At 43.5% G+C, this 27,995-nt stretch overlaps 2 protein-coding genes across 4 annotated transcripts; both read left to right on the forward strand.

Moving 5' to 3' along the window:
• Nucleotides 1-255: 255 nt before the first annotated feature.
• On the forward strand, nt 256-5,858 carry LOC107383524 (basic transcription factor 3-like 4). The gene is made up of 6 exons (XM_015956199.3): nt 256-493; nt 961-1,020; nt 3,399-3,512; nt 3,791-3,992; nt 5,003-5,062; nt 5,443-5,858. The coding sequence occupies exons 2-6, from the start codon at nt 967-969 to the stop codon at nt 5,487-5,489; spliced, it is 477 nt and encodes a 158-aa protein (XP_015811685.1). The 5' UTR covers nt 256-493; nt 961-966; the 3' UTR covers nt 5,490-5,858.
• A 1,553-nt stretch (nt 5,859-7,411) lies between these two features.
• Nucleotides 7,412-27,955, forward strand: zfyve9a (zinc finger, FYVE domain containing 9a). Of its 3 annotated transcripts, XM_070556069.1 has the most exons (20): nt 7,412-7,635; nt 14,496-14,589; nt 16,698-16,805; nt 18,662-20,055; nt 20,676-20,775; nt 20,853-21,029; nt 21,108-21,271; nt 21,777-21,885; nt 21,971-22,072; nt 22,250-22,372; nt 22,638-22,793; nt 23,147-23,371; nt 23,931-24,013; nt 24,124-24,228; nt 25,076-25,226; nt 25,327-25,407; nt 25,483-25,645; nt 25,955-26,060; nt 27,411-27,587; nt 27,658-27,955. In XM_070556069.1, exons 3-20 carry the CDS (start codon nt 16,736-16,738, stop codon nt 27,817-27,819), a joined length of 3,648 nt encoding a protein of 1,215 aa, XP_070412170.1. In that variant the 5' UTR covers nt 7,412-7,635; nt 14,496-14,589; nt 16,698-16,735; the 3' UTR covers nt 27,820-27,955. The 3 variants fall into 3 exon arrangements, with proteins under 3 accessions (XP_070412170.1, XP_015811687.1, XP_015811688.1); XM_015956201.3 differs by lacking the exon at nt 21,971-22,072 and having other exon boundaries at nt 21,777-21,906; XM_015956202.3 differs by lacking the exon at nt 21,971-22,072.
• The last annotated feature ends 40 nt before the right edge of the window (nt 27,956-27,995 follow it).

The following is a 27,995-nucleotide window of genomic DNA, read 5'->3' on the forward strand; positions in this document are numbered from 1 at the left end:
TTTGTCTCGGAATAAAAATCTTAACAGCGCGCATGCTAGCCATGGTAGCGCGCGCGTGTGTCTCGCTTGCTATTGGCCACCAGCTTTTTTTTTTCCCATTTAGAGACGCGTTCACGTGACATTACATCTACACAACCGCGTGCTCTTCAATGCAGTGTTATGTCAAGCTAGACAAACAATGTTGGTATAAAACCGGAAATGACGACGAAAATTGCAAAAAATAAGTTAACCAAAGGAAAGCAGAAAGTTGTAAGTAATTAAGTTTTTGTTATTAAATCTTTGCTATGTATATATTAAATTTATTTCGTTAGTAAAATAGCATTTTTCCCCAAATTTGTGTAAAGTAATTACAATTTCTGCACGTGGATGAGATTTATTTGGCAAAATAATCACCGGAAGTTGTATGTTAGACTACTAATTTGACTGGTGTCTAATCCGTCTTGCTCCGTTCCTAGCAAACACAGTTCAACGGGCTGTTAATTCACAATCAGAGGTAAATATACCGTTTAAATTAGCGCTAAATATTTTATTTGATGTTGTGAAAGCCGTATCTTTTGGTGTGGCTCAGGCTTTAAATAGATAGTCAAAGTTATTTCACGGCATTATTTTACCGTTAGCGTTAGCTCAGTCTACCTCGATATTTCTCAACTAGCTAGCTTCAGTTAAGCACCAACGTAAGTTTAAAATAACTCATTAATTAATTAAATTAATTTCTTTATTTTGCTTTGTTTAAATTAATTTCTTTGATTTGATGGGGTTCATGTGAGTAAAAATGCTAACTGGCTTGTCTAAATTCTGCTAACCTGCTGCTAAGGTGTGAAGAAAGGGCTCTTGCCCAACACACTGCTTAGCTAGCATTCTTGTGTCTGAACGGCTAGCTGGTTGGGCGGTGTAAACTTGTATATTTGGGTTTTTAACGAGGATTTAATTTTTATTTTATTTGTTTTATTAAACCAACAGAACATTATGAATCAAGAGAAGCTGGCCAAACTTCAAGCTCAGGTCCGGATAGGAGGAAAGGTACAATTTAAAGCTTGACTTTTTGTTGTAGTTCCAGATGTGATGACAAATGTTTAGTAGTACTTGATTAAAATTAGTCGGACATTTTATTTTAAGAAGTTTAAAGGTATTTGGAGTCGGCCAAATCTTTTCTACTGACTTCAGCATTCTCTTTGTTAGGTGAAGCTCTGGCCCCTGCATCTGTGACCTTTGTGGCTTTGTGGCATTAACCGTCAGGTCTTCAGCCACACACTAGATGGCATTATTTTTAATTTTGTTGGGAAAAGTTCTTCCGGCTCCAGCAGCCACATAACATTTTCTACAATAAAAAAAATACTATCAATTAAAAATATAGTCCTTCCCTGGCCTTCCTTTTGCGACTAATGTCCTTATTGTTATTAATTTCTACATTAAATACGTGAAACCGTGTAAAAATCAGGGTAGTGCAGAGAGCTTTGAAGGGGCGAGCGCTCAAAGTTAAAAAGGGGGCACTTATAGAACAAAACTTTTAAACAGATTCATGATCCAACAAGTTTCAAGATTCAGATATTCAGAAATGAACGAAATTGAACTACAGAACCTCTGCACGGACAAAACGTCAAAAACACTAAATCAAAATACTTCAATAAATGGGACACATCCTGGCTGCAAAGCATTGCACCTTAAAATACAAAATTTTGTTTTTACTTGTGTTTATGTAGACAGATAAACTTGTTATGATATGTAGATAAATATGTAGATACATAAACTTGTTTATATTCAGTACAAGTTACATAGATTTTTTTCTTTGCTTCCGTTTGTTGAAAAATGAGAAAAGCCCCTTGAGAAAATAATCGTGAATTAAATCGCAATTGCAATATTGAAGAAAAAAATCGCTATTAGATTATTTTCCAAAATCGTTCAGCCCTAGAAGGATACAAATTTCTATCTCAGCCAGCTGGGGGTGTTGTCAGTTGTGCTCGGTTTGCAGAGTCTGCGCCAGCTAATGCTGCAGCGCAGGTACTGAGATACATATCAGAGCAGCATATATGCAATTGATGCACATTCGTGCACACGCACATTCATCTAAACCTCCGCTATGTTCTGAAGAGCTATCAGTTCAGCATACAGATGGCAAAGTCACACTGTTGTTAAAAACAAACTGTATGATCCGACTGGTAAAATGAGCATATTAGTGTGTCATACGATTGATAAAACAAAATGTGTGGTGATCTGATGGCTAAAATGGCTTATTAGGATGTCATGCAGTTACTAAAACAAAGCTTATGTTGATCAGACTGATAGGACCATCCATCAGTGTCATGCAGTTGTTCTACACAAAGTATATGATGATCTGATGGGTAAACTGGCACATCAAAGTGCCATACAGCTCAAAAAAGGCATGATTTGACAGACGTGTTGTCAGGTGGGCATATGCTGGGGTTGAGCAATATATCAAAAATGTATCGTTATTGAACTGTCTGACACTAGTTGATATTGTTTTTTCCATGTAAATGAATTTGATAACAAAAAAAATGAAAAGATGTGTGTAGGTTGGCCACGTTCATGTCCCTTTAAGAAGCTGTACCACCTCGAGTCATGTGACGTGACTCGCATAATACACGTGACAGCCCCCATCTAGTGGACAACTTTCTGTGTATACATGTAGTTATCGTCCATTTATCGAGGTGAACGCCTCACTATACTGTGATATTGATTTTAGGCCACATCGTCTAACTCATTATGCTGGAATATACACATATATTTTGAAGAATGGGGAAAAGCTGTGCTTTAAGAGCAAGTCACCACCAAATCAACTTCTTTTTTGCTGATAAAATATATAAATGAGTGTCTAACCATGCTGTAGACATGTGTAGTCAATAATTTGGCACTTTAGTGCATTTTCATTCATTTAAATATTCTGCCTGAAACTGTCAGTGTTGCGCTGTCGTCAGGTAAAAACTCTGCACTACATTTGATTTTAAATCTGCTATTGCTACTGGCTAAGAGGTACACAATGACATTAGCTGGTACCATATGATGTCACAATGCTGTTGGGAGCATGTTTGTGTGCATTTGTTTGCAGCTCCGCCCTCTTGTCTGTCAGGCAACAGCATTTGTTGCATTTTTCACACATGAAGTGGGAGTAAGTTTGTTTCTTGTAGGGGGTGACTTGGTCTTTAAAAAAGCTTTTATGCCCAAATTATATATGAAAAATCTGTGTGGCAATCTTAAGGGAGACTGTGGTTTTAGCTAAATGCAGAATTTATCAGTTTTTGCCATTTTATGAGTTAAATGAACCATTCTTACAACATGTAATGTGATGTCAGAAATGTATGACTGAGAATCTTAATCACACCGGATATGGAAACCTGTTAGATTTAATGTCCTGGTTCAGTATGCATTTGATCTCCTCCTAGGGGACCGCACGCAGGAAGAAAAAGGTTGTTCACAAAACGGCGACAGCTGATGACAAAAAGCTGCAGGGCTCGCTGAAGAAACTGGCAGTGAACAACATTGCTGGGATAGAAGAGGTGAGACATCAAAGGAACATGGATGACACCATCGTGGTTTTTTAAATATATTTTTGTCTTTGAAAGTTGAATCTTTTATCAGTGATGTGCCATGAGGCATAAAACAGGATGGAAGCCTGAGTTAAGGGTTCTCCCCAAGATCTGGCTTATTTTTAGAAAGCTCTCAGCGGCTACACCTACCTCAAAATGTTTGAGAATACAAACAAAAAAAAAAACATACAGATGTGGGATTTTTGCATTGACTTCTCTCATCCATCCCGTTTTCCCCACCCTTAAAGGTGAATATGATAAAAGACGATGGGACGGTAATTCACTTCAACAACCCCAAAGTTCAGGCGTCTCTGTCTGCCAACACCTTTGCCATCACGGGCCACGCTGAGACCAAACAGCTGACGGAGATGCTGCCGGGCATCCTGAGCCAGCTGGGAGCTGACAGCCTCAGCAGTCTGCGCAAGCTGGCCGAGCAGTTCCCTCGACAATGTGAGCACACGCAAACCGCATGTGAACTGTGTCAAATTTCAGCTTTGAAGTCACTCAGGAGGATTTTCTGTCAAATGAACGACTGAAAGCAAAAGCTTTATCACCACCTGTAGGACTGGAAAGAAATGGTAAACCCATAAGTTGTAAACAGTTGCAGATGACCCAGAATTGGCCTCACAGCCAGTTTTCTACACACAGGAGCCATGTTGGATCATTAGTACTGTTGAATGTGAGTCAGGGACCCACCCTGTCCTGCCGGTCATTGACTTACTCAACCTAGACATGGAGGCTTTTCCTGTTTAACAGGAATCGCGTCTTCTCTGCTGTCCCCCGATGTGTCTCTGAAGACACGTGGACATCTGAGTCCTGACCCGAGGAACCGGTTCTTGTTAGTTTGTGATAAGTGTACTGTTACTCTTTCACGGTTAAATAAAAAAACACGTGAATTTAAATCAATTGGACACAAAATATATATATATACATTTGATGCGATATGCATTTGGATTACTTACATTACTTTGATCTTAATTCCCACTTTTGAAGAGCGCTTGAGGGCTTAAACGTTCTCCTGTGACATTTATTAAACTCCCACCTTGCTGACACACATCTGTGTCAGACATTAGCATCTGTTCTTTGTCGAATTTGCTTAAAACAAACTGAATATTCAGCATGTTTCTGTGCAGTTGAGCAGATTTTCTGTGACATGTTTTGTTTTTGAGTGACTGGAGGACAGGAGGAAAAGTACCGTGACCTCAGCAAACCTGCACCAATAAATGAAGACACCGATTTTAGGAACTCTAGTGAAAAAAGGGAACATTCTGGAGTCATTGTGGGTCATAGAGGTCTGGATGATTCTCATAGAAATGGTTCAGGTTTTATGTTAAGAAAAGCAAACGTGTAGAGAAAATTGGGCCTTTTGCATCCTTAAAGATTAAAACAAAACATTTTAGGTTTTGATAATAAAGTCATTTTTAGGTTTTGACTTTTAACATTGGCATTTGTTTCAACAGCCATGGAAATGAAAGCTGTCAAAGAGGAAAATGCAGAAGAAGAGGATGACGATGTACCAGGTAGAGATGCATAATTACTTTAATTTTGTGGAAAAATATCACAATTTTTACTTTTCCCTAATTGTATTGTAATGTATTTTTAATCACTTTTAAATAATTAGAATTTTTAAGGTTTTGTTTTTTAAGTGCCTTGGGATTTTTATCTTGAGAGGTGCTGTATAAAAGATTGTTTCTTCTTTTCTAATTGTGTAAATTATCATTTTGATTCCTTTATACCTGGTTTACATACAAAATAAAACTATTCTGTCCATTTATATGTTAAAGTCCCCTTAAATGGGTACATTTATATTATGTTTCATATGATTGGAATTAAATGAAGTTTTGAATAAAACAATGTTTGTTTTCAGTAAAAACACTAATTTATTTCTTTTTTGCCTCAGATCTCGTGGAGAACTTTGACGAAGCTTCAAAAAATGAAGCCAACTGAGGAAAATCCTTCTACAAACGTTTTATTATTATTATTATTATTTTTTATGTTATGCAGACTCATAAAGGTTATTTCCTCTGTTGTTGAAACAGCTGTTAAAGGGGCAGTGCATCACCTGCTGAGACATCACACCTCTCGCAGCCACAATGTGCAGATATGTTCTGATTGTTAAACGCGGTGACATGGACACACCATCTGTAAGACCCTCTGCACCCAAAGAAGTCCAGCTACATTAGAAATAAGCTTCTTGTATAACTAAACATAGCTGCTATTTAAGAGATTCTTTATTAAATTACAATTAAACTTAATGATTGATGTACTTGGCATTATAATGGTGGTTATGGATTTAATAAAACGATTTTGAGCTAATGGTTGTTTTATTACTCAGCTTTACTGTTTTGGTATTGAGTAAGACTACAAATGAAAAGCTTTATATTTTCTTAAGAAATAAGTTATGAATGAGTTTTAAGGCCTTTAAATCGCCAAAATTTAGAATAGATAATTGGTTTCTATGCAGAAAATGTGCTAAGCTTATAAAAACACGAAGTGCTCCTCATTGTTGAGCTTTTTTACATTCTTCTTTCATTAAGAGCATTTAAATGCTAGTCACTTGTAGAGGATTTGAATGGAGGTAAAACACCACATCCTGTTTTACTGATCATCTCTAATGCTCTGCTGCATCGTGCAGATCAATGACTCCGCAACTGTCGTTCCCGTAGAGGGCCGAGACTCTGTTACAAGAGCCGAGTGACTCATGTTTGGCTTCAGCCAGCGGGACGGAGCTGAGCTGTGGACCCGTCCCGGGGCTCAATGCGTCTCCTGCTCGGACTGTCAAAAATATCCCTTCTGCTTTTACTGCAGCTGCTGGAGCTCTGAGCAAGAGGAACAGCGTGCTGGCCGAGCAGCCTGAGCTGCGTCAGGGACCTGGAGCTAAACCGGAAACGACTCGCAGAAACTTGGGAGAATAAAAGTATAATAAGTGCATGAATACGTCAAATAGTTATTTGTTATATACAAAGTATGTTCTCAATGGATATAAGCATGTACAGCTCATTTACTACTTTAATAATTCAGTAAATTTGAGATCAAATACAAATTTGCTGCACTTTTCGTGCATCATAATTTTTTGTTATTTTGCACATATAAATGCAAATGTTGCAGCTTCACCCCCACATCAGCACAAAATATTTCAATTACACTGTTACTTTCATTCGTAATGATTTGCAAGTTAATTAGCAAAATGGTATTTAACAGAAAATCAGCTTGTTACTTTTGAAAACACAATACAGCTCTAGTACAATTTCTCACTCAGAATTTATAAGGACCCAAATCGTTCAGCCCTAACCCTTCACACAGGTCTGAGCTATTTTTGGCCAAAACTTAAACCTTTAAGAGTATATGTTGTACAAAAGGTTTTTTCACCGAGTAGTGATTTTAGCTGCCTTAATTGATGAAAATGGTGAACGAATGAATGAATTTATTTAGATTTTACATTATTATAACAGTTGTGTCATTGTACAAAAATAGGTTATGAAATGGAACAATGGAAATTGTAATGGACTGAAACTGATGCTTATTTTGTCCATCCCAATTATCCTCATGTTACATAGAAACTGTAGCATAGTACTAAAATAAATTAGGTACGTACAATTATCTATCTATCTATCTATCTATCTATCTATCTATCTATCTATCTATCTATCTATATATATATATATATATATATATATATATATATATATATATATATATATATATATATATATATATATATATATATATAATATGAGTACAAAAAGTTAATAATTGTGATTATTTTCCCAGAGGTTTATGAAACCGCATCCTTGGCTTTGAGCATCAGTGATTTTACTTTGAAAGGAGCAACCGGAAATCCGAGGTTGATCAACTACGGTTGCTCCTACGGCGGATCCTTATTTTCCCAGCGTTAAACCTTGGGGGAGGAATGCTCCAGCGCTGTCGCACAACTACGGCTGGGTTCGGCTGTACTTTTCGAGTAGCGCCGTTCAAGTCAAAAGGCGGCGGAGAGTCTGACCGTGGATGTTAAAAAATTGACGTCAAAGCATTTATTATCTATGACGGGCGCGAGCGGAGTGGCTCAGCGGGAATAAAGATGAGGATTCCTCCGGTGAGTGTTTGGATATTTTGGTTTTTTTACACTTCACAGGTCAGTTGAGCCTCTAAACCGCCATTTCAAATGTTGTTGAGAAGTGAGTAGATCGCTATTATGAATTTGTCTGGTCTGTAAACCTCATGGAACTGTGAGGAATTCCGTAACGGTAACTCCGGATTAAACGTCACTGACACATCACGCTCCTCTTTAGGTTGTAGCTAAACCTTCTCTTCAATGCTAGCAGGAGTATGAGGTAAAAATGCTTCATAATTAATAAGTCTGAGTTATACCGAGTAGGGAGGGTTTCGAGGTAACTGTTACAACTGGAGTGCTACGAACCTCACCGAGTCGGTGACGGTGAGAGTTTCCGTCAGGGCTGCACGTCGCTTCCGTCACTGGGCGCGCGACTGCCCGCTGAATCACTGGAGCTAACACTAGCTAACTGCCCAAGTTGTGCAACAAATCAAACGTCAACAGCAGCGGGTTTTGTGACTTTCCAGTTTAATAACAATGAGTCGTTTCTCCACGTGTTTAGCCAGTCTGCCTGTGAGTGATATTTAAGCAGCAGGGCTGTGTTTGGCCTGCAGGCAGGAGGCGCAGCCACAGTACCACTTTACGGTTACATAACCCCATCACCTATCTGCTGTTCAAGATTAGACCTAATAATTAAGTCTGCTACGGTTATGGTCGTCAGAATTGTTGTTTGTTCTGATGTGGATTTGTGAACAGCAGGGCCCAACCCAGTGCCACCTTTTAATGACCATCAACTTTGGCGAATTTTAATTAGAAAGAATTAAACGCTCTAATATTATTACAATTTTTGGGAATTTTTATAAAGTCTTAATTTCTTCCAGGCAGCCATACCTTTTGGTCTTGATATATGTATAATTTTACGTATTATTGAAGTGACAATTTTTTTCCGGTCCCTGACCATTTTCCCAGTCTGACCATTTTCAGACATTTTTTTCCAAATATGTGATTCATCTTGGCATTTAAAAGCCCCCAAAACTCAGGGGATGAGTCATTGTTGTTTAACACCCAACAGAACCAATTTTATACTAACAGGAAGTCATTTGAAGCTGTTTTTTTAAAGTTATTTAAAAAAAGATTATTTTCAGAAACTGCTCTTTCTTCTTCTACATGCCCAGTTTTGCTGTTTATTTAATGACATTCTGCAAAGATCCTGTAATGGTCAGCTCAATGGAAAAAAGATAGCCACAGTACAAAAGTAAAACAGGAACAACCCTCGACAAGCCTGAACAGCTGTTCATCAAGACCACTTTGATAGATTAGAAAGCCTGGCGTATTGTAAAGAAGTTAGGGGCATTTCCTCTTACTGAACTGACTGATTTATCATGCTTGAACGTGAAACAAACACTACAAATTTGATACCTGAAACAGGAGAGGCTGATGGGCCTCACCGTCTGCAGGTGATGGAGTAGACCTACAAACCAGGCACTCAAACAGAAATGGCCTCCTGTGTGTGTAGAGACCTCCCAGCTTTCTGTTTGATTTCAGAAAGTGTTACACGTGTTGCCCTGATAGCAGATATCAGAACTTAAATGAGAGAAAAGAAGCCCATAATAGCTTCTGACACTCGCTGTGATGCGGCTTCTCATCCTCCTAATCTTTTCTTCTTCAAATCTCTGTAGATTTACCTTTTTAAACTATGCTGTCTAAGAAATCATCTTACGCTTTAGGAAAGTCTGACCTCTTAAAAGTTGTGGCTTGTTTTCCTTTTGTGTGTTTTTGCTTTCATTTATTTGATCTCCAGGCGTGCTGACAAGGGAAAAAAAAGAAGCTTGGAGTAGACGGAGACAGAGCACTCCCTGTCTACTGCTTCTCAGGGTGTTGATATTACATCACAAACACGTCTCTCAGTCATGAAACTGTGTTGTTAGAAAGTGATGTCAGCCCATTCTTAGAGAGAGGAAGTGATGATTTGATGCTTCCTGTGTTTCCCCGCTATAGCCACAGCTGCAGTGTGATGGTGTTGTACTTGGTCATAGGAGCGCCGTAAAACAGGATGTGAACTTGTTGTCGTTGGATTTTTGTTGCATTAGTGAAAAAAGTGCAGCGCAAATATTTTGTTACATCCCAGATTTGTTCAGGAAGTGGTTTTACAGAGAAAAGCTGAGAGCTGTCAGATTAAACGTGTTTCTTTTAATCCAAAACATCCACATCCATTTCTTGATTAGTTGAGTTTTTACTGATAACTCTTTATTATCACCTTATGAAGTCATATTTATAACAGTAATGCAAATGATCCAATAGCCTTCACTGTAAGGCAATAAACCATCCATTGACTGGTCTAGTTGTGTCAACACAAACATGGTTGTTGTAAAAGTGTAGCTCTATTTACGGTAGGCTTTGCCCTTAAAGGTCTTGCTATTGGGTAATTTCTCTGAAGAGCTTTTAATATACGCCAATCGCTGCGGTTTGAGGCTCTGGGGAGACCACAGAAACTCTGCTACTCAGTGATTTGATGCGTGCTTCACGCCAAGAGTCCCTCAGCTGCTTTTTTCTGACTACAAATGCCAACAAACCTGGAACCGCCCACTAGGCTTCAAGTTGAAGACTCAGAAACCTGTTGGTGACACTGTGGAGGGTTTATCCATACCTTTTTACAACCATTGGCCTATTCTCCTATAATCTGAGGTTACGATATTTAACCATTGTTGTGTTCATGAATATGCTCCAAATCAGATGATGCTTTAGCGTGTGACTCCTCAAATGTAAGTAAATAAACTGGATGAAAAGGGTTTAATATATAACTAAATTTAAACAGGTCATTAAAACAAATGTCTAAATCAGGGGTGCCCAATCCTGGCCCTGGAGATCCACTATCCAGCATGATTTACTTGTTTCTCTGCTCCAACATATTTCAGTGGTTGATTCACCTGTGCAGCAGTTTATCAGGCTTTGGAGAAGCCTGTTAATCACTTGCTGATTGAAATCAGGTGTGATGAAGCAGGGTTAAAACTAAAACATGTAGGATACTGGCCCTCCAGGACCAGGATTTGGCACCCCTGGTCTAAATGAAACCTTTTGAAAAGCCATCAAGTCATGAAAACTTTTGCTTTAAACTTTGTTAAATGTTGGAATGATGTAATGTTTGTTTGAAATTAAAATCTAAAACAGACAGCTGAGAACTTCTTTATGTACAACAGTTTACTGAACAAATATATTTTTAAATGTAAAGATCTTAATGCATGCAGGTGGAAAACTGGTCATAAATTATGTCATGGTAATGCAGGGATTGGAGAACATCTTCCTGTGACATCATCACATGTCCATCCTGTTGTCATCAGGACGTTTTAAAGGGGCATTATGCAAGTTTGACAGCCAAAACATGTATAGAAAATTATAAATTTCTTCTTCATACACTCTCCTGCAATGCCCTGGTCCTGTAGAATGAGCCCTGGCATTTTTACTGTGATTGCCTGTTTTTCTGTAAAATCACAGAAAAAGAGAGCTGCTCGGGTCGAGCAGGCTGCTTCATGCGCATTCACGCTCAGGCGTACGTTGTTTCAGCTCTTATCAAGGATATAAATGTTACAGATACGGAAGACTATACTGGCGGTTTAGCTCGCCTAATAAGACTTCAGGCTTTCGTGCAGAAAACCCGGGTTTGATTCTGGATGTGAACAAAGTTGTTTTAGAGTTTCTTTTTTACATTAATGGTATATTATTTTTACAGTAAGATGCCCAAGTTTTTATTTGAGACTCGCCGAACGGCATTGAATTCACAGATAAAAAAGATGTGGGTTCAACTTTCATTTTGGAACAATTTTTCAAGCAAGGGAAGGGAATGATCTGAGCATGCAGGAGGACTGACCCATCTTAAACCTTTGTCGGCTGTGCTGAAGAGAAAGGTACAGAACCAAATTATTTAATTAATTAGCTGCGCGTTCTCCTGTCCCCCCCCCCCCCCCACACACACACACACACAAGGAGCTGACTGTCTCAGCTGTTATTTTCATTAAGGAATGTGCACGTACAGCATGCGTGCCTCGTGCATGAGCCTCCTATTGAAGCTGCTGTTGCGCTTTTGGCCTGAGGGGGCAATCGCGAGCATAAAAATTCAAAACTCCGTAAAGTCCCTTTAAGGTCTTTTTATACTTAATAAGCAGAATATTTTGTATATTTATTCCTAATTTGACAGGATTGGAGTTAAAGGCTGGCAACAGTTAATAAAGGGTCAAATGACCCAAATCTTTAAAATACATTAAAATGGTATGGAGTTGTTATGAAAGTCATCTTGTTGATGTGACTTAAAACATTCTGGTGTGGTCGACAGCATCTTCACTACAGAACTTTAATCAAAGGTAGCAGGATAAAATTAGAAATGATCAGAAAAATGGAAGTGCCTTTGACATAATGCAGTGTTGTATTTATACATTTAAATAAGGGTGTCCCGGCTCATTGATGAGGAACAACAGGAAGCTCTTTTGTTTGGACAGTGTGGACCTAATGACCTCTTTCAGCATTTTGGATTTTCTGAGCTGTCTACGCCCTTGTCGTATTTTATTTAGTAGCTGGCAAATAATCAAGAAACTCTTCCTTAAGCTAACAGTTGCAAATCTTTAGCATCACTTAAAGATCAAGTAACACCTACTTTAAATTTTTTTGTTTCTGATAACCTGTATAGATGAGTGTCTAATGGTGCTGTAGACATGTGTAATCATTAGTGTGACAGTTTAGTGCAGCTTACTGTACTTTAAATTGAATATTTATGCCCTCTATCGCTGCCTCAGTGCCGCTCTCGACGCCTCTTTTAGATGCGTTTTTTTAACAGCAAGTGTGGATAAAATAAGTCTCCAGCCATGGCTCCCACTTTAATGTCTTTCATGACCACACACTAAAGTGATCAAGGCTTTGAGTGTGTCACGTCTAAAATGGTCGGGGCGGAAACTGGAGCATTCAGACAGTCGGTGCTTGTAATACTTGAATTAATATTGTTCTAACACCTGCTCCTAATTGAACTTTAAGATTACTTTAAATGTTTAGTAACACAAAAAAGCTAAAGCCTATTTGACTTAACTGCTGTGAAAAACCACAAATAAAAACTACTGAACTGAAGTTGTGGCATCCGCATTGTAATTTCACACAATCACCACACAAGTCTTGTCTGAAGCAAGTTTACACGTCTAAAAATACAACTCCGTGGTGCACTTTGACTAAAGATGCATTATTCAGCATCTCTGCTGAGTAATTAAATCTTAATTAGGGTTGGGGTTTTGTCCTGGTGGACTTGTGTGTGTGTGTGTGTGTGTGTGTGTGTGTGTGTGTGTGTGTGTGTGTGTGTGTGTGTGTGTGTGTGTGTGTGTGTGTGTGTGTGTGTGTGTGTGTGTGTGTGTTTTGTGCAGACTCAGGTCTAAACAGACTGATGTGCAAGGGTCTACTGGTGCCACATTTGTGGGGCTAATTATTTTTAGTCAGAACAGGTGAAACTGTCTAACTTTTCCAAACTCTGAATCAACTGAAAACCAACATCCATCCACCCAACCCATTTCTTCCGCTTATCCAGGGTCAGGTCGCAGGGGCAGTAGGCTACGTCGAGAGGCCCAGACTTCCCTCTCCCCAGCCACTTGGGCCAGCTCCTCCGGGGGAATCCCAAGGCGTTCCCTGGCCAGGCGAGCGACATAGTCCCTCCAACGTGTCCTGGGTCTTCCTTTAGGTCTTCTCCCGGGGGGACGTGCCTGGAAAAACTCACCAGGGAGGCATCCAGGAAGCATCTTTACTAGATGCTCGAGCCACCTCAACTGGCTCGTCTTGGTGTGGAGGAGCAGCGGGTCTACACTTAGCCCCTCCAGGATGATCGATTTTTTTCACCTTATCTTTAAGGGAGAGCCCAGACATTCTGCTGAGAAAACTCATTTTGGCCGCTTGTATCCGTGATCTCGTTCTTTCGGTCACTACCCAAAGCTTGTGACCATAGGTCATAGAAAACCAACATTCCCTATAATAATAATTATTATTATTGCATTTCTGACCGTTCAGCTCCTGCACTAAGGATTAAAATAACATCAATAATAAAAAGGTGTGTCAGTGTAAGGTGTGTTCATCTTCGTGTCTCTTTGACGCCATCACTCTGCAGAGGATCTGGCCTCTCAGCTGTAATCCTCCTCCACTCCTGGTCCACATACGAACCATCCTGTTTCTCATTTGCAGCACATCACGTCCCGACTCCAAGGTCTCATTGTGACCAAGGACAGTCTGGAAAGGTTTACTTTGCCTTGAGCCAACCTTCATTTGTTTCCCATACATGACTCTGATTGGCTCACTGAGGTCAGGCGGGTAACTGCTGGCGCCGCGGTGCGTGGTACACGGGAGGAGCCTGATGATGAACTGCTTACTGTAGTGGTGATTAGAAAATGTCCCAAATGGATCTGAAATTTGGTTTTGAAACATTTGAAGTACCATATTAAATGTGTTTTGATTTTTTTTTAAAAGCCTACGACTACAAATTGTAGACATTGTTGCTTATTTTGGTGAATATTTCTTAGATTAGCTCAGAAATTATGGTAGTGTGTCATATAACTTTGCAGTGCTCAAGGTAACATTTTTGACCATAAGATTAAAACCACCTGCCTTGTTTTTTTGCTAAGCAAGAAGCTGAGACATCTTTTAGCAAAACCACTTTAAACTATCAGAATAAATTAAATGAAACCAAACGTTTTACCGCAGCTGTTCAAAGAAAACACGGATCCTTTTGTTTCCAAAACATCTCCCGTCAGCAGTTCTGACTTCAGCATGTGCAGAAGTGCTTTCTTCTTCACACCTGTTCAGGCAACCCAACAGCACCATGTTGTGCTACCTAAAGTTGAAAAGGGGACCTTTGCTGAAAGGTGTTTTCTCTCTTTGTGTCTCAGGTGTGGGCACTGGGCGATTGCCAGACTGGGTGAAGGGAGAACTCGACGCAGCAAAAACCTCCACCTGGTGCTGCAGAGTAGGACCGCTGTGCAGGTGAGGACTCGCTTCACGATGTGAATTTCATGGTTTGTGTTGCATGTTCCTCTCAGTGAGCTAACTCTAGCTGTCGGCTATAAAAACTGTTCATGCACAGAGTCGCTGTCATTCATGGATAAACCTACAGCACAGAATACAGAGGCGTAGATAAAGCCTGGTGTTGTGCTGCCTGGGAGATGTTTGGGTAGAATATGTTTCTGGATTGAGTAAATCTGATTAAAACACTTTATCCCTTCTGCTCTGAAGCTAAATGGCCTGTATTTGTATAGCGCCTTCTTAGGATTCTACAGCCCCCCCCCCCCCCCCAAGGAGCTTCACAACACAATCAGTCACTCACCCATTCACACACTGGTGATGATGAGCTACTATGTGTTGGGGTTATTAGGAGCGAACAATTAGTAAGCTTTAACTTACTTTTGGATTCTTCAATAAATTCTGTAAATATGAGAATATTTACTGATTTATTAATTAATTAAGATATTCTTAGACATCTCCGGGGCACCACCCCGTTCTACCGGGGAAAAATTGAATCCAAAACTCTTATCAGTCTTTCTTGAAGTTCGTAGAATCCAGGGAGCAGAGACTTCTCTTCGACACAACAAAGCTACTGGAGACGAAAATCTGAATTTTATAACATTTAATTAAACAATTTGTCAAATGAATAAACAATGAAATAAATGAATAATAACCATGTGATATAATAAAAGGAGTGGTGTGTGTGTGCGTGTGTATGGATTCAAAATGGAGTCTTGAATACAAGATGGCTGACCCCTTTGTCTGGCTAAAGTGTGGGTGGCAACTTGCACTTTAACTTCCAAAGCAATTAGAATCAGAAGTAACTTAACCTTAAATCACTCAAAACATTTCAAAGGATAATGAAGCTTCACCAAAGATTAATCACGAATTAATATCTTTTAGTTTAACCACTTGGCCATAGTAGAAAACATTTAAAGATACCAAACAATGATCAATAAGCAGTTTATTCTTTCAAAATGACCCGACGGACGTATTTGGGAACGAAAGAGGAAAACACGAAGCTACTTTTAAGCAATAGCGCGGTTTTATTGCTTATTCTGGACTATAGAGGAAACGGAAGAAGGAAATTAGGAGAGAGAGAGAGATGAATTGAGTTTCTGATCACCAGAACAGTGAAGCGTCCCTCACTGTTTGATTTGACGGTTCTCCGTGTTTCTCCGCAGTTTTCGGCGTCGTCCGTCGGTTTGATGGCTTTCTCCGCTGTTTTGGCGTTCTCCGTGAGTTTGACGGAGTTGCGGATTTCCCCAACCCGGTTCTGTGGTCTCCCTTCAGCAGCTAGCGCAGCGAGTGGTTAGACAGACCTGATGGGCTTGCAGTTTAGTTTTCCAGCGGTTCCGGGAGCTCTACTGGAGCATTTAGACTTCCCGCGTGCTCAAGTTAGTCGGAGCGTGCAACGAGCGTGTCCTTACCGGCCAGTCATCCTGGGCAAAAGAACGAAGTTCCTTTGCCTTTGTCGATGATTTATAGCCTGAGTTCGCGGGAAAAGCTCCATGGCCTCCCGCACATGCGCAGAACGTGTTTCTGGTATTAGGCGGTGACATCATCCCAATGCTTCCGTGTGCAAAGCATCATGGGAAATGAAGTTTCTTGGCGCTGATGTGATTATTTGCTTTTCGGAGCAATTTAGCAGTCTTTTGGAGAAAATTACTGCAGCAATAATTTCCTCATGAGGTCAGACCCTCAACATATGTAGCCACAGCACTGACAGAGGGGAGGTCTGTCAAACACTGGCACCACCGGTCCCTCCAACCACCACCACCCGGTAAGGTGGGTTAAGTGTCTTGCCCAAGGACACAACAGCAGCATTCTCTGAAACCAGGATCGAACCTGCAACCTTCCGATTACTGGACAACCCGCTCTTACCTTCTGAGCTCCTGCTGTCCCAGTAGAACCATTTTTCTGTCGTAATGACCTTGGCCTGAGTGGTCACACGAGACAGAGCTGCTTAAGATGAGAGCGCTAGAAAGTTGGAGGACAACATTTATCCTGAAATGAAGTTGCTGCTATAAATCAGGATGGAAACGAGACATAAATCATTCCCGACTGAAGGCGGTTCCTCTTCCCACTAGGTTCCTGCAGCCGTCGGCAGGGTGGAGCTTCCTGACCCATGGAGAATTACTTCCAGGCCGAGGCCTTCAACCTGGACAAGGTGCTGGATGAGTTTGAGCAAAACGAAGGTGAGCACTGATGCCTGTGGGCTTTTGTAACTCAGTAATTGGTGCAAGATCTATTATCCTTTTTTGGTCACATCAAGAGAGGGTAACAATGAAGGGTTTTACAGTGCAGCTGGTCTGTGTGTGACTCACATTAACAGTTAACATTCACACCTATTACTGACTCGCCTCTCCCCCTGAAGACAAAAACGCTCAAGTTTCACCTTCAGATGTAAACAACTTCCCACACCTGTGAAAAACATGAACTCTTAATTATTCACATTCAGCCTCTGAAGGAGGAAATGCTACAGAAACTGAGTCATAGCCGCTGCAGGTTAGGACACCTTACCTGTGCAACAGTTGTCTAGCATAGTTACCCATAATTCTCTGTTTCCTTTCTAGCCAAATAAATATGTGAGGCTGATGAATTTTGGGGTTTTCCCCTTTTTTTTTTAAAGTACATGTATAATATTCTGATCCATTTCTTTTAGGGTTTGGTGGCGTTGTTCTAAAAACGAAAAGTGACCTGATGGGAACAGACTCAAGGGCGTGGCCATGTGGGTCTGTTTTATTAATCGTCAGCTCACCTCTCGGGTAGATTAGAGCCTTTTTTAAAATGACTATGTGTATTTTCCTTGGCGATAGGAGGCAGTACTTACGTAAATTATTACAAGCAAGCATTACTTTTTGAAGTAAGACCTTACCAGGATGCCATTAGGGTCAAAAATCCCTGGGAGCACAGCCTCCAGCAAATTAACAAGAACATCAGACTTCTTTTTATCGGTGGCAAACAGTGTACAACGTTTGTTAATGAGGACATTTTTGTAATCATTTGTTACAAATCAGTAAATGTGTTTTGTCCTCGCAGGCTTCCATAGAAGGAAACATGGCATCGCCCAGAGACTTAGACCCGCTCCATGTATTTTAGACCAGATTTTTATGGTTATGAAACCACCAATTTTTCTCACACATTTCAATGGATATTTCCAGAGATCAATAATAAAAAAAACTACACTGTCACTTTAAAAGTTGTTTTTATGATTTATTAATAGTAACAGCAAAGTAAACACATCTGTGGATGCTGCAGAGCTGGCTCACCTGTCAGTGAGGAAAAACTGCGCTCTCTCTCTCTTTCTCTCGCTCTCTCTCTCTCTCTCTCTCTCTCACACACACAGAGTTAATCTACCAAACTGAATCTCAAGTTGAGGACACAAATAATCACTGTGTGTGTGTGTTAGGGTGGGTAACTGTGTGTGTGTGTGTTCTTTTACTTACTACATACTGAGGGCCATTTTCAGTATTTTCCCTACAAAGTGAGGACATTTTTGTGGTCCTCACTTTTTTCAAAGCTTACCAGTTGGTTTTAGAGGTTAGGGTTAGGAATAGGTCAGCATTGGTTATGGTTAGGGTTAGGGTTAGGCCTAATACAGTCACAAAAATGAATGGGTGGCTATGGATGGTCCTCACTATGATAGAAAGACAGACGTGTGTGTGTGTGTGTGGAAACATTTCCTACGCCGGCTTAAACAACCTCCCAGCACGTTCTGCAGCGTTTTCTGTGTCTACTTGTCTCTGATTCCTCTCCAGGTCTCGTGAGCCATTTGACCTATTTTCTTTATACTTCCAGGTTCATTGACCCACTAATTTTACGCCAACCTCGTTTCTGCATTCCTCCCCGGCTTTGTTCGTGTCGTTTTTAGCTCCGTGATTGTCTGTCTTGGTGTTTGATCTCATTATCTGGTCCCGGAGGTCGTTAACACAAGAAATCGGCTGAATACTTTGTAATTAAGATAAATATTACTTGCTCGTCTGATAGTTGGATGTATTTCACGAGGTGAAACCTTTCTGGTAGTTCATGCTGTTTTCTTGTGTTTTTCCAGATGAGACGGACACGTCGATTCTCTCGGATGCCAAATGGACTCAGATCCTGGCCCCGCCGGCTCACATGCTCTCTTTGAACCCCGCTTTGGCCCACTCAGACCTCAGCCCCCGGGAGAGTCCCCTTCCCTTTAAGACCCTCTCTGACTCTTCACCTAGCGCCTCTCTGGGAGATGATTCTAAAAGGCAGCCGGGGCCCGAACCTCCATCCTGGGTGGAGGAGAGGCCAGCAGACATCCACAGCCCCCCTCTCCCTCAGCCCAACATCGGTAAGCTGGTGGGCACAGACGACCTCTCTCCGCCCCCCGCTACGACCTGTAGTGGCGTGGAGAACGGCTGCCCAGGCAGTCTGCAGCTCGATGAGCTCAGTAAGGAGAGAGGTTCTCCTGCAGACGTTCAGCCTGGTGCCTCCGACCAGGCGGAGGATCTCGGAGAGGTGCCTGCCTCAGCAGGAGGTGGAGGCTCGCACTTCACATTTGACATGGGAACGCCACAAGAGCACATCCCTTCTGACAATATTCATCCAGATGTGTGTCCCGCACTGCAAAATGGGGAATGTGTTAAAGGTGAGAGCAGTGAAGCTGTTTCACAGGATTTTATCCAGGAAAGACAAACTGTACTCCTAAAAGAGGAGAAGGAAGAAGGTGTGAATGGACAGGTTGCTCAGCCTGGTGGTGAGGTGGAGGAGAATGGGGTTTCTCCTCCTGGGAGGTTGGGTGGGGAGGTGAACCTGCAGGAAGACCAGTATCTCACAACAAGCTGCCTTCCTAATGGTCGGGAATGGGAGAACGGGAGCAGCTGGAAAACTAGGGAATCAGAGGAGGATAACTTTTCCTCCTCTCCTGCTCCCTCCAAAGAGGACTCTGTAACAGAGGAGAAAGAAATGGAGGAGAGCAAACAGGAGACGAGTGATGGAGGCGCAGTGGGGTCAGGTAGCATTGAACCAAAACTCAGCAACAACCGGCTGCAGCCTGTAAGCGTTCCCTATGGAGGGGCACGACCCAAACAGCCAGTCAACCTCAAACTCCAGATCCCCCAGCTGCTGTCGGGCCAAGCCCAGAACCAGCTTGGCCCGTCTGCAGCCAGCAAGAACAAGAACCTGGAGAACCACTGTCAGAGGGGTACACCGACAGAACCATCACCGAGCAGGACGGGTCCGAGTTCAGTCGGCATAAACGGGGACGCTGGTGTCCCCTCTCCATCACTAATGTCCTCGGAGAGCCCAGACAACGACGTCCAGGCCGGACAGCAGGGGGCGCTCTGCAGGAAGGACTCTGGCTCGCTGGGAGAGGTGGCTCCCTTGTGGGTGCCGGACTCCCAGGCCCCGGTCTGCATGAAATGTGACGTCAAGTTCACCTTCACCAAGAGGAGACATCACTGCAGGGCCTGTGGGAAGGTCAGTGCTGCGCTGCTCTACCGGGGATTATAGCCGCGTGCGTTTCATGCACACGTTCTGCTGTTGTTTTTGTTGTGCAGCAAAAATAAAGCCTCAAATGATAATGAAGGTCAAAGGTCATTTGTAGAACATGTAGTGAAACAGCTGCCAAATTAGGATTAACAGGTGCTTCCTAAAAGCAGGGCTCTGATTGGTGGGTTTCTCAGTGGGTGGGCAGGTAGCTTTATGGCCTCCCTCGTGCGCGGTCTTCACAAAGAAGATGTAAAGGGAAGATGTGTTCACTGACACGACACTGGAAAACCGTCAGAGCGCTACTTAATTTCCCACGGTGGTAAACAAACGCTCTCACGCTGCCAGTCCAGCTGGGAGGAGCTGGTGCTGCAGTTAATGGTAGCACCTGCACCGGGGCTGCAAACAGCAGACGCAGCAGGATGCTGAGAGGAAGGTCCGTGCAGTAGATTGGCGTCTGAAATTAAAAGGATCGTTCATTGTGATTCGAATTATTTACCAAATGCGTGTTTGTGGAAAACCATTCCAGTAAAAGCCCGCAGCTGTCTAAAGCTTTAGTGCAGTTAAAAGTGAAACATGCTACATTCATTGGATTCTGTGTTATTTTGAAGGTGTTCTGTGCAGCCTGCTGTAGTGTGAAGTGTAAGCTGGAGTACATGGACAGGAAGGAGGCTCGCGTTTGTGTCACTTGTCACTCCGCCCTGACGACTGGTGAGCATCGTTCAGCAGGAGGTGAAACCTTTAAGACTTTGCATTTGCTTGTTGATGTTTTGTTTTGGTGCCGTCAGCTCAATCAGGAGAGACTCCAGCTCCTGCAAGCAATCAGAGTCCAAACCCCAACAACCCAGCGGAGTACTGCTCCACCATCCCTCCTCTGCAGCAGGCTCAGGCCTCCGGGGTGCTCAGCTCTCCCCCTCCCACCGTCATGGTGCCTGTAGGAGTCCTGAAGCAGCCCGGGAACGAGGGTAGGAACTGTAACACGATTAGCAAACCCTCTCAAAGCTTCATTTGTTTGTTTCTTCATCGTGTTTGTTGTCATTTAGGCTCCCTCTCCCGAGACCAGAGGAGGGTGTGGTTCGCTGATGGGGTTCTTCCCAATGGGGACGCAGCAAAGTCCTCCAAACTCCCCGCCTCCAGCTCAGCCACGTCCCAGCCACGAGAAGTCTCCACTTATTCTAATAAATCCTCCACATCCGAGTCTTCAGAGGTGAGTTTGGCACCAACACCACAGGGTAACGGAGGTACAGATGGATGAGCGTAGTCACGAGGAGCTCTGTCTGTAGGGTTCCTGGTGCTTCACCAGCTGCGTTATTGTCTGAGTTTATAAACAAGTTCAAAAGAAACATTAGGTAAGACTGGAGAGCTTAAAGCTGAAATGTGCTGCTGGGTCACCGATAGTGAAGCAGAGGGTGGTGACTGAAGGTCAGCTGTCTGGGTGATTCATGATCTGGTGAAAAGGGTCAGTCGTTCACAAGAGTTAGTCTCGGTAATAAGGACTGCAGTCATTTTAGTCTTTTATTAGTCGCACGGCGTCTACCTCAATCTGTCAAAAACCCAGAGAAGTTCTGGTTAGGACGGGTGACGAGTCATCTGAAGCCTGTTTGTTCTGGAGACGTTTAGCATCTCTACAGCCTTGAGCGACACCTACTGACTCTAGTTCTGTTCAGGCATTAAATTAAAACTGTTTTCCCTCCTCCCTCTCCACGCTTCAGGCAGCGCATCCCTCCGCTGCCCCGGTGGGCAGTCCCGTGGGCAGCTCTCTCAGTTTGATCCCGGAGGACGGGCTCCCTCCCATCCTCATCTCCACCGGAGTCAAAGGAGGTACGGGAGGCCACATCACAGGTGCTTGCTCTCATCCTCACCATTCTGCTGCGTCCTCATTGCTGCTGTGTTTGTGTCGGTTTAGTGTGCGCTTCACCGGCTTTGTGTCACCGCTCGTGTGTTGACCACTCATTGCCAACAGAGGGGGAGGCGTTGTGCACAAGGGAATGTTTAAATGACTGGGAAGGTTTCTGGTTTCTTATCTCGATGCTCGTTCTCTTCACCTCGAACCGTTGCCATCTTCAACGTTTCGTTTTCTCTCCCACGTCTTTCTCTCATCCGCCGTTTTTCCTAATTACCCAACTTGACCCTGACTCCTCCTTCTGCCTGCTTCTTCTTCTGTGAATCTCCGAACAACCTGCAGATTACACGGTGGAGGAGAGGCCGTCAGAGATCGTCCTCATGCAGCAGCTGGAGGAAGGAGGCCTGGACCCCCTGGTGTTTGTCCTCAACGCGAACTTGCTGGCCATGGTCAAGCTCGTCAACTGTGAGTCACGCTTGCACCACCCAAAACGGCGATGAGTCAGCAGCTCTCGTAAACACACCTGTCTGGAAAACAACAGCTTTTTTAAAATAACTCCATTATTTTTCCAATAACGTGTCTTACTTTAAGACGGCCCATTAATTGGAAGAATTGTTCCACCTCTGATATCCGTTTGGTGTCAGATGTTGTTTAAACCTCGTTTCCAGGCCGACGCTGGAAACAAAAAGTCCTTCTGTCCAGGCTGGTTTTGAATCCTCTGAACCTACAGATGTAAACAGGAAGTGCTGGTACGTGACGACTAAAGGAATGCACGCTGTCGGCCAGGCGGAGGTGGTCATCCTGCTCCAGTGTCTGCCTGACGAGAAGACCGTCCCAAAAGACATCTTCACCCATTTTGTGCAGCTCTACCAGGAGGCCCTCAGTGGTAAGAGCACCACCAGCAGCTCCACACGTCTGACTACTGTGTTTATTTTCCTCCATATGCTGCAACGCAAAACCCACAAACACGGTCTGACTTTGATGGCTTGCTCCCCTCAGGCTGCTTCCTGTTTCATAATCGCACCACCGCAGTGTCGGCCCGCTGGAAGGGAGTCGTATTGTGTGTGTGTTGATCCTGATTAAGTCCGTCAGTCAGGGTTTTAGGGAGAAGTGCTGCTTTAGCGAGTCCCAGCTTTTATTTGTCATTAGGGTCTGAAGCCAACGATCCCTCTCACACATGAAGGATGTTTTCAGAGCATCCCCTCCTGCGTCACTGACCTCTTTCCTGTCTTCCACTAGGAAACGTGCTGAGCCACCTGAGTCATTCGTTCTTCACACAGAGCTTCCTGGGTAGCAAGGATCACGGCGGCTTCCTCTACATCAGCCCGTCCTTCCAGTCGCTGCAGGACCTGCTGCTGCCCAATCCCCCCTACCTCTTTGGCATCCTCATCCAGAAGTGGGAGACGCCCTGGGCTAAGGTCTTCCCCATCCGCCTCATGCTGCGGCTGGGAGCAGAGTACCGATGTGAGTGTGGATCAATACCGAAGAATCAATAATGACTCGCGTGTCTTCCAAAAGAGTCACCGAAACATAACGGGACAGCAAATCCACCTGAGAGTTGGGTGATCCCACATCATTCCCATCTTGATGAATCAGGAAAAGCAGTTTTATGACAGCAGAATCCTCTTCTCCCAGTCGGACCTGCCAGCTGTCTTAAGCCTCTTCCCTGCATCCAGCAGCTACGGGAGGAATGAGCGCTTCCATCACCACAGAAACACGGCTGAACTCTGACGGGTGGATTTTAACTGGAGATTGAGGCCAAGATGACTTTTTATAGCTAATGAGTTTGTAGTGTGATGTTTTTCTTTTCCTCCTGCTGCTGACTGAGATGACGGCTAAAAATAGTCCTTTAAGAAGCTTTAGCTGTTGAAGGAAAGAATCGGCCACATTTCAGTTCCTCAGTTCATTTCTATCCAAATGAGTCTTTAATCATTCACAAAAGCAACGAGAAATATGAAATGTGATGGGTGTGTTTGGAACAGCGGGGTAGGTGGAGCCGCTGAATGTTCTGCTTGTTTTGCAGTTTATCCGTGTCCACTGTTCAGCGTTCGCTTCAGAAAACCGTTGTTTGGAGAAACCGGCCACACCATCATGAACCTCCTGGCAGTAAGTGCTCCTTTCTTGTTTGGTTCAAGGTAAAAAAGAACATTGAACAAGTGTCACAGGTTTTGATTATTGTAAATGATTCCAGTAGGTTGAAAGTGTCTTTGTTCCAGGACTTCCGTAACTACCAGTACACTCTCCCGGTAGTCAAAGGTCTGGTTATCGACATGGAGGTGAGGAAGACGAGCATCAAGATCCCCAGCAACCACTACAACGAGGTAATCAGAGCCAAGCCATCAGCTGAAGATGAGCCGGATCTCCGAGGGAAAACGTTGAGAAATTTTTTTTTAAAATGCATCAAAGATGTAAAACATTTGTTTGCACAATAGGAAGTCGAACAAGCTGCAGGAAAATGTGAATTTTGAACATTTTAACACAGAAATTAAAGTTTCATTAATTACAGACACGGATCACTTTTCTTTTGACCGATTAAGTTGTTCACATTATTTATTTGTTTAAAAAGTAGAAACGCATCTAATGGAACACAAAACGTTCCCAGTCACGATGCTCGACACGTTACCACGATTACCAAACGGTCTGGTATTTCTCCGAGGCTCATATGTCGTTTCACTTACAGCTTTGTGTTGAAATGGTTTGAATTTTTTCTGAAATTACATTTTACACCAAAAACGAACAGAGTTCTCAGCTCTGAGGAGCCTCCTGCATCGGTACGGTGAGAATAGCTGGATTTTTATCTGAAGTGTCTTTAATGTAATCATCAAAAATCATCTGCTGGAAATGATTAAACACCAGTTAGCTGAGTGAGTGAACGTATGAAACGCACACTGCTGCAGAGGAGTATTCAGCCCACTTGTGATAACGGTTCAGCCTCTGGGGTGTGTGCGAGCGTCAGAGCAGGCTTTGGCTGCTGATGCACTGACAGATGGGAAACCAGCGATGTGAAGTGGGAGTCATCGCCCAGCAGCTTGCGGGCGAACGATTAGCGCAGCAAGTGGTTAAAGCGCTCCAGATTTTCAGTTTTATTTCTGATCAGAGATGCAGGTGGAACCTCCAGTCAGAACCGTCCCATTTGAACCGGGTTCTGCGGTATGTTTGTCCTTGCAGCTGATGAAGGCCATGAACAAGTCCAACGAGCATGTGCTGGCCATGGGGGCATGTTTCAACGACAAGGCCGACTCCCATTTAGTTTGTGTTCAGAACGACGATGGGAACTACCAGACGCAGGCCATCAGCATCCATCACCAGCCACGTAAAGGTGGCTTCTCTCCTCAGTACTCTTGTCTGTTTGACTGAAAACAAAAAACCCCGCTGTGAATCTTGGCTTCACTTGTTTATTTTAATCTGTTCTCCTCCAGTTACTGGAGCCTGCTTCTTTGTGTTCAGTGGAGCTCTAAAAGCCTCGTCGGGATTCTTAGCCAAGACCAGCATCGTAGAAGGTGAGACCTGTAGAAACACCATAAATACTTCCCCTGTGAGAAGTGCTGCAAAACTTTAACGGGTCTCCTTTTTAGATGGTGTGATGATCCAGATCACAGCGGAGACGATGGACTCTCTACGGCAAGCCCTGAGGGACATGAAGGACTTCACCATCACTTGTGGTAAAGCTGACCAGGAGGAGAGCCAGGAGCAGGTCCAAGTGGTCTGGACAGAAGACGACCACAACTTCAACAAGGGGTGAGACTGAGAGACGAGGGAGGAGACCCTTTTGTGTCCCCGCTGGTGTTTTAATGTAACGTCTTCATGGGAACCAGAACCTCTGCAGAACGATGGGACCGAGGTCCAGATCAGCTAAAGTAAATGTAGCTTCTGTTCTCGGAAGAGTTCCACTTCCTGTTGAGTCTTGAAGCAGCCTGTGTGCCATCGCTCTGTCAGAGCTGCTGATGGCGCTGGTATTTGTGTCGCCCAGAGTTTTGACAGGAAACTCCTCTTCATCTTTTCTTCTGCCGTTAGTTTGTGTGTAACATAAATCTGTCTTCATCTCAGCGTCATCAGCCCCATTGATGGGAAATCGATGGAGTCCATCAGTAGCGTAAAGATCTTCCACGGCTCAGAGTTCAAAGCAAACGGCAAAGTCATCCGCTGGACTGAGGTAACACACACACACACACGCACGCACGCGCGCGCGCGCACACACACACGCACGCACACACACAGCTCTGTAAACTAAGGTTTATGAAGGAAATCAGGCCACTGCTCTCACAGAAGAAGAAAGTATCATTTCTATAGCGCCTCTCAAGATAAAAATCATGAGGCGCTTCACAAAAAACAAAAAATGTAAAAATATTTTAAAAAATTAGAAAATGGTTAAAAATATATTTAAAATGAGCAAAAAATAGACAATTGTGGTTAAAAAAATGTTAAGAAAGAGAGAGAGTGAATAGGAAAGAGGGAAATCAGTGGATCCTGAGGAAGGTGGAATAGGTGGGGAGAGCAGAATAGAGAGAGAGTGGTGAAGAAGGTCATACAAAAGCCAACTTGAACTAGTGAGTCTTCAGCTGCTTTTTGAAGGAGTTCACTGAGTCCACTGATCTCAGGCTCAGGGGGAGAGAGGTCCAGAGTCTGGGGACCACAGCAGCAAATGATCTGTCACCTTTGGTCTTTAGCCTGGTGCTGCACAACCAGTAGGCTTTGGTCACTGGACCTCAGGGACCTGCTGGGGGTGTAGGGACTAAGAAGATCACCAATTTAAGATGGTGCTTGTCCATGTAAGGCCCTATAGACCAGAACCAGGATCTTGAAATGAACTCTGAAGTTGACTGGCAGCCAGTGAAGCTGGAGGAGAAGCGGGGTGATGTGGGTGTGTTTGGAGGACTTGGTCAGAAGCCGAGCACAGGCATTCTGAACCACCTGTAGACGGTTCAGGGAGGTTCTGTTCAGACAAGAGAAAAGAGAGTTACAGTAGTCTAAGCGTGAGGAGATGAAGGTGTGGAGAACTGTCTCAAGTTCAGAGCGGGACAGAATGGGACTCAGCTTAGCAATATTCCTAAGATGGAAGAAGGAAGAGCGAACAAGAGAACTGACATGAGAATCCAGGGTGAGAGCTGGGTCAAAGGTCACACCAAGATTCCTGACGGAAGGTTTGGTGTGAGAAGCAAGCTGACCAAGAGAGTCTCTGACTTTGGGAACCAGCTTGTCTGGGGCACAGATGAGGATCTGAGTCTTATCTTCATTCAGCTGAAGAAAGCTCCCAGCCATCCAGGTTTTGATAGAGTCTAAGCAGGTGTGTAACAGCTGCAGCTTAGACATCTCATGGGGCTTAAAGGAGATGTACAGGACCAAACCACCCTCCATCCCAGGAGGCTGTGGGTATACTAGAGGCTAAACTCTGACGTTGCTCATCTGCAGAAATGTGCTGCCTCCTGTAAAGATTAAAAAGCAAATCAATCTTTTCACAGGTTGTCCGTTACTCAAATGCGTCAAATGTCATGATTGCCTTCAGGTATTTTTCCTCCAAAGTGAAGACCAGCCCAACAGCCTGAGCGACCCGGCCGACCACAGCCGGCTGGCGGAGAACGTGGCCCGAGCGTTCTGCATGGCGCTGTGTCCACACCTGAAGCTGCTGAAGGAGGACGGCATGGCCAAACTGGGCCTCAGGGTAACGCTGGATTCTGACCAGGTAGGACAGATCCAGAGACAAGTTACTATGGAGTCCCTGTCGGATGACTTCTCTCTGTTCACCTGTTCAGGTGGGTTACCTGGCAGGAAGTAACGGCCAGCCTCTCCTGCCTCAGTACCTGAGCGACCTGGACAGCGCTCTGATCCCAGTCATCCACAGCGGAGCCTGTCAGCTGAGCGAAGGCCCGGTAGTCATGGAGCTGGTCTTCTACATCCTGGAAATCATCTCCTAGAGAACCCCCCCCCCCCATCCCCCCCATGTCATCTCCCCTCAACCTTCCTCACCTCAGCAGAACCACACAACTGTGGCGTTTCTTCAGTCAAAGCTATGCATCCACCCACCATCTGCTTTGACCCAGAGGCGTTTTGGTGTCTGAGGAAGTGTGAGTGGGTGGGCGGAGCCTCACAG

Source organism: Nothobranchius furzeri, chromosome 11 (genome assembly GCF_043380555.1).
Source record: "Nothobranchius furzeri strain GRZ-AD chromosome 11, NfurGRZ-RIMD1, whole genome shotgun sequence".
Classification (NCBI taxonomy): Eukaryota; Metazoa; Chordata; class Actinopteri; order Cyprinodontiformes; family Nothobranchiidae; genus Nothobranchius; species Nothobranchius furzeri.

Coding starts and splice junctions, on each gene's coding strand:
- LOC107383524 (XM_015956199.3), top strand. CDS start 967: ATGAATCAAGAGAAGCTGGCCAAACTTCAAGCTCAGGTCCGGATAGGA. Junction 1,021..3,398: donor AGGTCCGGATAGGAGGAAAG/GTACAATTTAAA, acceptor ATCTCCTCCTAG/GGGACCGCACGCAGGAAGAA. Junction 5,063..5,442: donor AGAGGATGACGATGTACCAG/GTAGAGATGCAT, acceptor TTTTTGCCTCAG/ATCTCGTGGAGAACTTTGAC.
- zfyve9a (XM_070556069.1), top strand. CDS start 16,736: ATGGAGAATTACTTCCAGGCCGAGGCCTTCAACCTGGACAAGGTGCTG. Junction 25,408..25,482: donor CAAGACCAGCATCGTAGAAG/GTGAGACCTGTA, acceptor TCTCCTTTTTAG/ATGGTGTGATGATCCAGATC. Junction 25,646..25,954: donor GACCACAACTTCAACAAGGG/GTGAGACTGAGA, acceptor TCTTCATCTCAG/CGTCATCAGCCCCATTGATG.